General features: G+C 40.4%; 1 protein-coding gene across 1 annotated transcript in view; it reads right to left on the reverse strand.

Moving 5' to 3' along the window:
* Positions 1-12,697, reverse strand: part of GNB4 (G protein subunit beta 4) — a 67,813-nt gene that overhangs the window by 32,772 nt on the left and 22,344 nt on the right. The window contains exon 2 of the mRNA XM_043875404.1: positions 2,582-2,678. Within this exon, the coding sequence (XP_043731339.1) occupies positions 2,582-2,638 (57 nt within the window). The 5' untranslated portion in view covers positions 2,639-2,678. The remainder of the gene's footprint in view (positions 1-2,581; positions 2,679-12,697) is intronic.

The raw sequence follows: 12,697 nt of genomic DNA on the forward strand, positions 1-12,697 counted from the left end.
TACCATACAATCTCACATGCGCAATCAAACAAACAAACAAAAAACACCCAAGCTTATAGATACAGAGAACAGAATTTTTTAAAATGAGATGACCACATGACCAATGTGCTTGGCCAATCAGTCATTCCTGTTCAGGATCTGGAACAAGTGAGATAAAGAGATGCTGAAGAATCCATTCTGGTGGTGGCAGCAACATCCAACTAAGAGATTAGCCTATGAAGCCTTCTCTGATCATCCCAGGCAAAATAAATCCCCCTTTGACAGCTTTGTTTGGATACCTAAGGTATCCATTCAGAGTTCTCATTCACATCTAAATCATTAGCTTCCTGAATTCCTGGGAATAAGACTGGTTGCTCCTTGGAAGGAAAGTCATGACCAACCTAGACAGCATATCAAAAAGCAGAAATATTACTTTGCCAATAAAGGTCCATCTCATCAAGGCTATGGTTTTTCCAGCAGTGATGTATGGATGTGAGAGATGGACTATAAAGAAAGCTGAGCACCAAAGAATTGATGCTTTTGAACTGCAGTGTCGGAGAAGACTCTTGTGAGTCCCTTGGACTGCAAGGAGATCCAACCAGTCCATCCTAAAGGAGATCAGTCCTGAGTGTTCATTGGAAGGACTGATGTTGAAGCTGAAACTCCAATACTTTGGCCACCTGATGCAAAGAACTGACTCATTGGAAAAGACCCTGATGCTGGCAAAGAGTGAAGGCAGGAGGAGAAGGGGACGACAGAGGATGAGATGGTCGCAGGCATCACCGACTCAGTGGACATGAGCTTGGGTAAACTCCGGGAGTTGGTGATGGACAGGGAGGCCTGGCGTGCTGCGCTCCACAGGGTCGCAGAGTCGGATACTACTGAGCAACTGAACTGAACTGAAGACTGGTTATAGTTTTAATTCACTCATCTCAACATTTTTCTGCTGACTGTTCTTTACCCATCCCTTGTTTTTCCTACTCCCTTTCTCTCCTTCCTGTAATACCTCTGCATAGATCCTATAATTGTTCCTTTTTTTTTTATTTTAAATCTTCACTTTTGGATGAGAAGAAAAAAAAATCTTCACTTTTAAATTAGATAAGTAATTCTGAAATTACTGCTGCAAAAGATTCATATCTCTCATACTGGAGGATCACAGGAGTGTTCCAAGTTACTAATAACTTGGATTCTCCCTGCTTCATAATGAGGTTCTTCATTTATAAGTTGTTTAACCCTTACTTTTCCCTGTGAAAAGAAGTAGGTAGCACCACACTACACACAATTTAGTCTCTCCTCTACCCTGCTCACCAAGGGGCTTCCTAAAAGATGGCATATCTATACCCTTTCATTCTTATCTCTGCCTTCCTTGCTATTCCTCAGTCTAGAGAAGCACATTTCCATTGTTCCAAAAGAAAGGAATGATGTTGTCCCTATGGGAATATAAGATTTACAGCCTCAGAATTCTCCTTTTAGAGCCTGTCCATACCCTGATATTTGATAACTCCCCCCCCTTCTATTAGGGTCTGAAGTTTTAAGTGTTTTTAAATTTTGTTAAAGATGAAGTTGTATTTGTTCCTCATGCTCTTTACTGTTTAGAGTTGATTTCCAAGAGTAAAGAAGACAGACATGTCTTTATTATGCCACTGGACTTCCCAAGTGGCGCAAGTGATAAAGAACTCACCAGACGATGCAGGAGACAAAAGAGACACAGGTTTGATCCCTGGGTTGGAAAGATCCTCTGGAGAAGGAAACGGAACCCACTCCAGTATTCTTGCCTGGAGAATCCCATGGACAGGGGAGCCTGAAGGGCTACAGCCCATGGGGTCACAAAGAGCTGGACACAACTAAAGCGACTTAGAAGCAGCATTATGCCACTAATTATTTTTAATGTTTTTCTGCAATCTAACGTTTTAGAGATTAATTTTCTAGTATATTACAATACAATATCTTCCTCATTGTATTGCTGTTGTTCAGTCTGTCCAACTCCTTGAGACCCCATGGACTGCAGCACGCCAGGCTTCCCTGTCCTTTACCATGCCCTGGAGCTTGCTCAAACTCATGTCCATTGAGTTGATGATGCCATCCAACCATCTCATCTTCTGTCATCCCCTTCTCCGTCTGCCTTCAATCTTTCCCAGCATCAGGGCCTTTTCTAATGAGTTAGCTCTTCGCATCAGGTGGCCAAAATACTGGAGTTTCAGCTTCAGCATCAGTCCTTCCAATGAATATTCAGGGTTGATTTTCTTTAGGATTGACTGGTTTGATCTCCTTGCAAATCCAAGGGACTCTCAAGAGTCTTCTCCAGCACCACAGTTCAAAAGCATCAATTCTGTGATTCCAGGCGTGTGAGTAGAAGAGGATGATGTCAGCAGGGATTACATGTACAATATTAGCTTCTTAGGGACAGAAAGGTCACTGGTCCACATAGGTATCTGTTAGAAATGACTTTTGGAGTGTTCTTTAGAGACATGATAAAAACAAACTGACCATTTCTCATTTCAAAAATTATTTAGTATATGTAAACTATTATTCAAATTTTGTTCATCACTAGTAGTTCATGAAAGTGTGAATAAAATTTCAAAATGAAGAAGTTTGCTCTTACCTGGATCTGATTCCGAAGCTGCTCAGCTTCCTGCCTCAGCTGTTCCAGCTCACTCATCCTTGAATTTCCTCACGGCAGAAATTAACAAATGAAAGCCCTGTACACAAGAGAAAGAGAAAGACTGATTCACTTCTCCATTTACATATTAATCTACTTTTTAAATACTGACATATAATTGGTCCTTCTGAATCTCAAATGCAAACATTATTACTAGAACTTAAAATGGCTTAGTAAATAGAGATCTAGATTATTTACTAAAGGATTTTATGGAGGAATGGGATGAGAGGATGGAAGAGACACCTTGATTAGTAGTATTCAAGACTAAACTATAGACAATTAGTACTAGAACTGAGTCCAGTGAGAAATACAACAGTTCCAAAGGTACCAAGAGACATTTGGACCTAGATGCCTAAAAGGCACCTCAACTTACTTCAAAAGTGAACCCCACACCTTTCTCATCACTGTAAATGGCAATTCTGTCCTTTCAATTGTTTAAGCCAAAAATCTGGGAGCCATCCTTAACTTCTCTGTTCTGTTTCTTTTATATCCTACCTCTAATCCACCAGCAAATCAGGTCAGGCATTCCTTCAAAAAATATCCAGGATTTGACCAACTCTGATTACCCTACTCTGACTACCTTGGCAGAAGTCACCACTATCATTCCCCGGGTCTCCTTCCTATCGCCCTTGCCCTCTCTCTGGTCTATTCTAAACATAGCAACCAGTGATCCTTTGAAAATACAAGTCACTCTTCTGCTTGAAATTCTACAATAGCTTTTCACTCCACTCAAATGTAAAGTCTGTTTATCTTGACCTACAAAGCTTTACGCTTCCCTGGAGGCTCAGCAGTAGAGAATCTGCCTGCAATGCAGGGGATGCAAGCTCAATCCCTGGGTCAGAAAGATTCCCTGGAGAAGGAAATGGCAACCTGCTCCAGTGTCCTTGCTTGGGAAATCCAATGGACAGAGCAGCCTGGTGGGAGACAGTCCATGGGGTCACAAAGAGTTGGACACAACTTAGTGACTAAACAACAACATCAATGCAGAGCCTTACACAATCTGTTATACATCCTTCTAACATCATATCTCTGCTCCCTCTTCCCCCTCTCTCTCTGGTCCAGACACTCAAAAGCCTTCTTAATATTAGAAAACGTTCTTAGTGAGCACACCAAGCAAGCTCCAGCTTCAGTCTCGGCACTTGCTCTTACCTCTGCCTGGAAGCCTCTGCCCCTGATATTTTCATTCCTTGCACCTTTATCTCGATTCAAATGTTCCTTCTCAAAACAACCTTCACTGATAGCACACATGCACCCAACTGGACCCCCTTACCCCTTGTGTGCATCTAAGATGTACAACGTGATTTGATATTTTTATATTTGCAATATGATCACCACCAAAGCATTCACACCTCTCTCACATCACATAATTACCATTTCTATTTTATGGAGAGAATATTTAAGATCTAGTCTCTCAGCAGCTTTAAAGTACATGACAGAGCATGGCTGACTGCAATCGCTATGAACTTTCTCATCTTCGAGTTTCAAGTTGCACTTTCCTTCTCACTCAGGCTAGATTCCAGGTCCAGCACTTCATGGACAACTCTGCCAGCACCCTAGTTTCCCCTGCCCTTCTACTAGGTCCCATTCAACAGACAAAAATCACACCTTTGACAAACCCAACACCCTACTTTCTTTCAGCCAGCGCTCAAACTACCAAACACTGATTGTAAAGTCAAATGGCGGAGGGCACATCCCGTAGTTCTACTACAAGTTCATATAAGCAAGTTAGCTATTTAGCCGGCTACTCCATGCAGCTTTTTACCCATCGCGTCTGCTCAGTATCAATGATTCTCATAATAGAATCAAAGAGGAGCTTCTTTAATAGAAGCTTAACAGAAGAAGGAGTTTCCTTCCTTAACAGAAGGAGCTTCCATAATAAAAGGCCCTCTTCATGATAGAGGAGCTGAGTTTTCTGTCCTCTGGGTCAATTCTTCCCCCTGAGATTTAAATCCTAGCTATCCCTATCTTTTTAGTAACCTTACACTTCTGATTATCCCTTTTCACCTAGTTCATGAACCTCTTACTTTCCTCAATTGTTTTTGTCTTTTTATTTAGACAAATTTCAAACACAGAAAGAGGTAGAGAAGTCTGTATAATGGACATCCATAACGTCCACCATGAAGGTTTACAAATTGTTAACACTGTTACTGTGTTTGTCCCAACTTTTGTTCCTTTTGCTGAAGCATTTTAAAGTCAAGCACAGACATCAACGGATGAGGAAAATATGCTGCATATATATAACGGAATACTACTCGGCCAAAAAAAGAATAAAGTAATGCCATTTGCAGCAACATGGATAGACCCAGAGATGGTCATACTAAGTGAAATAAGTCGGACAGAGAAAGACAAATACCATAAGATATCACTTACATATGGAATCTAAAATATGACACAAATGAACTTATCTATTAATACAAAACAAAAACAGACTTTCAGACAAGGAGAACAGACCTGTGGCTGCCAAACGGGAGAGGGGTGGGTAGGATGGATTGGGAGTTAGGGATTAGCAGACACAAACTATATATGGATAAACAACAAGGTCCTACTATAATCGCATAGGGAACTATATTCAATACCCCGTGAGAAACTATAATGGGAAAGAATATGAAAAACAATATATACATTTGTGTATAACTGAGTCACTGTGCTACACAGCAGAAAGTAACACATTATAAATCAAATATAAATTTTTATACTTCCATAAATTTTTTAAAAAACAGACATCAAGCTACTTTAAAATATTTCAGTACACATTTCCAAAAATATCAAGACATTTTTCTACTAAACTACAATACCATTAACAAACCTCCCATATTAACAATTATCTAGTAGTTAATACCCAGTTCATTTTCAAATTTCCCCCATTATCACCCAATGTCTTTGATATCAGAGTTGTTCAAATCAAGTCCAACTCAGGACTCTATAATACATTTAGTTATATCTCTTAAATCTCTCCATCTAGAAAAATCCATCTCCTGCTTTCTTTTTTCTCTAATAGAGTTATTGGAGAGACCTACCCTGTAGAACATCTCACATTCTGTTTACTTCTTCATGGTATCACTTCTCTATCCTCTGTAATATCTATGAATTGGAAGGAAGTTAGATCTACAGGCTAGATGATATTCAAGCTCAATGTATTTGGCAAGAATACTCTTAGGTGAGACTAAACGTCATATTACAAAACATTGGAATGAACTTAATGTTTATGTCGCTACTAGTGAAGCTACAATTGAGTAGTGTATTCAGTATTGAAAGCTAGTGTGTCTACTGTAAAGTTACACACCCTCATTTCATTCAACAAACAACCTGTGGGGAGCATTTCACTTTCAACTGCATCCTTTCCATTAGGGGTTACACACTCAAGTCTCTCCCTTTAAGAAAAAAAAGAAAAAACTCCCTTATTCTATGTTTCACCACCACTTACAGACCTTTTTCTATATTTAAGGAACTTTCAAACAGACTTGTCTTTACCTGACTCTATGTCCTCATACGGAATTCTGAATTCTCAAGTCTCATGTCCAATGACTTCAGCTAAGTTTAAGCATAATAGAAAACTTCATGTTCTATTTAATAGAAAACTTAAACTTCAGCTAAGTTTAAGCATAAGTTTAAGGCATAACAGAAAATAAGGGGGAAATTGTAAGGCAATGGACTTTCTGAGAAAATTTCCAAACAGCAAAATCAGAACCCTTGTGATGCATGTGCCCAGTGAAGGGTAGCAAAATATGCCACCCCATAATATGCCTCTTGGGCAGCAGGATTAAAACAAGAGCCGAAGTTACCCCCTTTGAAATGGAAAGCAACATCTATGAAGGGAATCTCCCGTTTTAAGAGTACTTCTTGGTGCCATAAGTGAGGGATGACTCCAAATGACAAAAGTCTTATCACTGGAGAAGGCAAGGTCTTAAATCTGTACATCAAACCTCACCCTTGCTTTTCCTAGGAACCTCTCAAGACTGGCTTCCAGCCCTAACCTCTCAAACTTCCTTCTGTCTTTGGCTGAAGATGGTATTTAAGCTGGTGGCTTGGGTTCCTCAGGGAGTTACTCATCTTTTCCTGGGTATCTCACATTAGACTTCTATGTTTTCCTCCTGTTCATCTTTATTACAGGATATCTCAGCCAAGAGCTCAGAAGGATAGAGTGAAAATTACTTTTCTTCTGCTAAAGGACAACCACAAAATTTTCATGTCTGAAAAATATCACAGCAGCGTTCCCTGCCTTTCAAGCCTGTTGCTAAAAACAAGAACTAACTTTTCGCTCTTTAATGAAAACTTATTAGTGTTACCTGAAAACCGTATTCACCTCCTGGTGGGTGTTGCGCCAAAAGACACAACCACCTTAAAAACTGGAAGGAAGGATTTACTACTTACAGCAGGTAAGGAGAGCGCAGGGGATCTTCCCCTAAGCAGTTATCTCCCCAGCAGCAAAACTAAGGCAGTTTTAAGCTAAGGGTTCATGCAGATTCATGAAGGGGCCTGGCTGGTCTACAGAGACTAAACTTTAGTTGACTAAAGTCACAAGGTTCAGAAAAGGTCAACATCATCATCCCTTAGGTTCCAGTTGATCTCGAGCCCTTCGGGCTAATCTTCACCACTGAAACAAAACTGGGAGTCCTTACAACTGACATATTATCTTTGCTATTGCTACTTCTCCTGCCTGACATTCTTTCGTTCCCTTGGTTTAGTCACTAAGTGTCTGACTCTTGTGACCCCGTGGACTACACAGCCCTCCAGGCTTCTCTGTCCATGGAACGCTCCAGGCAAAAATACCAGAGTGAGTTGCCATTTTCCTTCTCCATATGTTCCCTCAGATCATCAATTACTGGGACCTGTTCAAGCGCAAGCACTGTTGCCAGGTTTAGAACACAAAATGGCTTAGATCAAAGTGGATTCTCTTCTGTTAAGAAAGTCACGCCTGATTCTGTTTCTCGGAGAGCCCCAACCTAATCCATTTATATTAGTTCTGTCACTAAAGAGGGAGAATAATTTGATTAAACAGACTTTCTGTTGATGTCTTCTTCTCACCCAACAACTGTTGTATTCCTGAGAATACACCTCCCCCCACAAAAAAACTACATGCAGAATAGACTAGTGGATTATAAACTACTTCCAGACAAGTCCAGGGGCTGATTAGAGTAAAAAGAGGCAAAAGGATACCCCCAGATGAAACCTAATATGGTCAGTTCAGTTCAGTCAGTCGTGTCTGACTCTTTGTGACCCCATGAACTGTAGTACTCCAGGCCTCCCTGTCCATCACCAACTCCCGGAATCCACCCAAACCCATGTCCATTGAGTCGATGATGCCATCCAACCATCTCATCCTCTGTCGTTCCCTTCTCCTCCTGCCCTCAATCTTTCCCAGCATCAGGGTCTTTTCAAATGAGTCAGCTCTTCGCATCAGGTGGCCAAAGTACGGGAGTTTCAGCTTCAACATCAGTCCTTTCAGTGAACACCCAGGACTGATTTCCTTTAGGATGGACTGGTTGGATCTCCTTGCAGTCCAAGGGACTCTCAAGAGTCTTCTCCAACACCACAGTTCAAAAGCATCAATTCTTCAGCAGTCAGCTTTCTTTATAGTCTAACTCTCACATCCATACATGACCACTGGAAAAACCATAGCCTTGACTACACGGACCTTTGTTGACAAAGTAATGTCTCTGCTTTTTCATATGCTGTCTAGGTTGGTCATAACTTTCCTTCCAAGTAGTAAGCGCCTTTTAATTTCATGGCTGCAATCACCATCTGCAGTGATTTTGGAGCCAAGAAAAACAAAGTCAGCCACTGTTTCCACCGTTTCCCCATCTATCTGCCATGAAGTGATGGGACTGGATGCCATGATCTTAGTTTTCTGCATGTTGAGCTTTAAGCCAACTTTTTCACTCTCCTCTTTCATGTTCATTGAGAGGCTCTTTAGTTTTTCTTCACTTTCTGCCATAAGGGTGGTGTCATCTGCATATGGTAAATCCTAATAAATTATGCTTTGAAGGAGGAGGATCTCAAGAAGTGACCAGTCTGGTTACTGGAAATGGTTCTGTGGATATATGGCTACAAAAATTGTGAATTCTTGAGGACAATATTGTTGCAGGAGGTATAGTTTATTAAGTAGCTCCCTCAAACTATACACCTAATAGCATGCTCAAAATCAGAGAAGCAAAGTCTCTAGGGCATTTATTTTGATTGGTAGAAAACAAAGTCATCAGACTACTTGCCCTCCTGCAGTCCTTTGCACCCACAATTATTAATAAAGTACAGAAATAAGGGAAGTGGCAAAACATTTTATAAAGCACTGTGAATCCCATGTGGGGAAAAGGAAAATATGGAAAATAACAACAGGAGATGGAAAACCAGTCAGATAGTCACCCACTAATGAAAAAGTCTTCACTGGGTGTAGCCAGGCAGACTAAGAGCAGAGAATTCCAGAAAAACATCTGCTTCTGCTTCACTGACTATGCTAAAGACTTTGACTGTGGATCACAACAAACTGTGGAAAATTCTTCAAGAGATGGGAACACCAGACCTGCCTCCTGAGAAATCTATATGCAGGTCAGGAAACAACAGTTTGAACTGGACATGGAACAACAGACTGGTTCCAAATTGGGAAAGGAGGACGTCAAGGCTGTATATTGTCACCTTGCTTATTTAACTTATATGCAGAGTACATCATGCAAAATGCTGGGCTGGATGAAACACAAGCTGGAATCAAGATTGCAGGAGAAATGTAGAAAACCTCTGATATGCAGATAACACCACCCTTACGGCAGAAAGTGAAGAGGAACTAAATAGCCTCACAATGAAGGTGAAAGAGGAGAGTGAAACAGCTTAAAACTCAACATTCAAAAAACAAAGATCATGGCATCCAGTCCCATCACTTCATGGCAAATAAATGGGGAAACAATGGAAACAGAGACAGACCTTATTTTCTTGGACTCCAAAATCATGGCAGATGGTGACTGCAGCCATGAAATTTAAAGATGCTTGCTCCTTGGAAGAAAAGCTATGACCAACCTAGACAGCATATTAAAAAAGCAGAGACATTACTTTGCCGAAAAAGGTCCATCTAGTCAAAACTAGTTTCCACTAGTCATGTATGGATGTGAAGTTGGACCAGTAAGGCAGCTGAGCGCTGAAGAATTGATGCTTTTGAACTGTGGTGTTGGAGAAGAATCTTGAGTCCCTTGGACTGCAAGGAGATCCGACTAATCCATCCTAAAGGAAATTAGTCCTGAATATTCATTGGAAGGACTGATGTTGAAGCTGAAGCTCGAATACTTTGGCCACCTGATGTAAAGAGCCGACTCATTAGAAAAAGACCCTGATGCTGGGAAAGACTGAAGGCAGGAAGGAGACAACAGAGGATGAGATGGTTGGATGGTATTACCGACTCCATGGACATAAGTTTGAGCAAACTCCGGGAGATGGTGATGGACAGGGAAGCCTTGGTTACTGCAGTCCATGGGGTTTTGAAGAGTTGGACAGACTGAGTGACTAAATAACAACAACAAATAAATAAGGAAAAGCCTTATCTAAAGTATTTAAAATAATTTAAATCTGAAGTATTTAAACAACCTGAGAAGAGAGTAAACCAAAAACATTCTTTCATAAGACTTTCCCTGAGTTACTGACCAAAAAAAGAAGTGATTATACACTGAAATTAAAGTATACCATCTCCACTGGTTATATGTGTAACAGAAAATTGAGTAGAGCTTCTCCTAAGGACTCAGACCTGGCAACTAGCCCCAAAACTGAAGACAAAGAGGCATCAAACACGCCACTTAAAAAAAAAAAAGTTCCCAACAAATGGAAGTAGAATCACCCTCCAGGCTTATTAAACAGTCTAACAGTCTGATGCATACACACACACACTCACAGAGTTGTGTGCTTTTAACAATTATCTTTATACACAAAAGCACAGAGGAGAGGAGGAAAGGTCAGCTACAAGAGCTGTTGTGTAAGTACAGTGTGTGCATGATGAGAAGAACTTATCCTCTACATCAAAAAGAAAGAAAAAAAATAAAAAACAAAGACATAGATTGAGTGAGAAAGGACAGTTGCAAGCTAAAATTTAACTAAAGGATTAGCATCGTAAAGAATTAACAAATAGAAATTTAATTAGAGTTGGGAGACAGCAAGAGGGAGCTCCTGCACCCTGTGACATCACAGAACCCCCAAGGAAAGACGCATTCTTCTTTCCCAGCAAGGACACAGCCAATGGAAAGCCATGGGCTGTTTATTACAGCCTACTCAACTTCCTTTTCAACTCTATAAAAGGATTCTCCTTTCCTTGCCCGGTGAGACTGGCACATGATTTGCCAAGGTTACAGACCCTGAACTGCAATTCTCTACAATAAATCCAAAAAACTCATCTCTTAGGGAAATATCTTGTAGTCAATCTGTTTTACATCCACAGCACCTAGAATTTAAAAGCAGTTCCTCCAAGCTAGTAATAAAAAAGACTGATGACCCAAAAGAAAAATGTGCAAAGATACAAATAGCAGATCACAGCAGGAAAACCAGTAGAAGCCAATATACAAATAAGAAGATACTCAACCTCAAGTTAACAGGGAAATGAAAATAAACAACTTCTCAGATTAACAGAATTTTTTTTTCCCCTTCATCCAGGAGGTGGCAAAGCTGTGGGAAAATGATAACATATTCTGACGGAACAGTTCTTTGGGAAGCAATCTGGCAATATCTAACATGGGTGATGATATGTGTACCTTTCAATCTGATAATTTAATTACACTTCTGGGTAGATGAAGAAACTTAAGTACATGTACTCATGTGCTCAAGAGCTGGATTTATACAGCATTACCTGTAACAGCAATAAATTGCCTGCCAATAGGGAAATGGATAATTATACTGTTTTTACAGTGAATTATTACATTGCAGTAAAAATGAATGAGCTATAGGTATGTACAACATAGACAAATCTGAAAAATACTGCTAAGAGGAAAAAAGCAAGTTCCAGAAGACACATACCAGCGTAATACCTTTTACAAAATGCAAAAGCAACTAAAACTAAATAATACATTGTTTAGGAGTGTATACATATCCAATAAAACTTTTTGAAGCAACAGAATGATAAAACAGGAGGAAGAAACACACAAGTAGTTAAAAGCAATTGTTATTTTACAAATTCCTGAGTTGGGTATTTGCTTTATAGGTGTTTCTATATTATCAATAAGCAAGCAAATATAAATACATAAAAGTGAATCATACATGGATCCAAGAATATATTTACAATTAATACAACTCTTGGACAAATTCAGTCAAACAAGGAAGCCATTAGACTGAGGTGATTCTAATATCTTAGCAGCCTGTCTGAAGAAAAAGAAAGTGAAGTCGCTCAGTTGTGTCCGACTCTTTGAGACCCTGTGAACTGTAGCCTACCAGGCTCCTCCCTTCACAGAATTTTCCAGGCAAGAGTACTGGAGTGGGTTGCCATTTCCTTCTCCAGAGGATCTTCCCAATCCAGGGATCGAAGCCGAATCTCCCACATTGCAGGAAGACACTTTACCATCTGAGCCACCTGGTAAGCAGCCTGTGTAAGCAAACCAAAACCTAAGCCTATAAATGCCCCAAGGTTAAGAAATCAAAACCTAAGGACAACCAATTACAGCTAACCAGTGTACCAAATAAGGCAACCATGTAAGCTCAGTTCAGTTCAGTTGCTAAGTCACGTCCGACTCTTTTCGACCCCATGGACTGCAGCACGCCAGGCTTCCCTGTTCATCACCAACTCCCGGAGCTTACTCAAACTCATGTCCATTGAGTCGGTGATGTCATCCAACCATCTCATCCTCTGTCATCCCCTTCCCCTCCTGCCTTCACTCTTTCCCAGCCTCAGGGTCTTTTCAAATGAGTCAGCTCTTCGCATCAGGTGGCCAAAGTAGAGTTTCAGCTTCAGCATCAGTCCTTCCAATGAATATTCAGGACTGATTTCCTTTAGGATGGACTGGTTGTATCTCCTTGCAGTCCAAGGGACTCTCAAGAGTCTTCTCCAACACCACAGTTCAAAAACATCAATTCTTCGGTGCTCAGCTTTCTTTACAGTCCAAC

The sequence above is a fragment of the Cervus elaphus genome, chromosome 19, assembly GCF_910594005.1.
Source record: "Cervus elaphus chromosome 19, mCerEla1.1, whole genome shotgun sequence".
Classification (NCBI taxonomy): domain Eukaryota; kingdom Metazoa; phylum Chordata; class Mammalia; order Artiodactyla; family Cervidae; genus Cervus; species Cervus elaphus.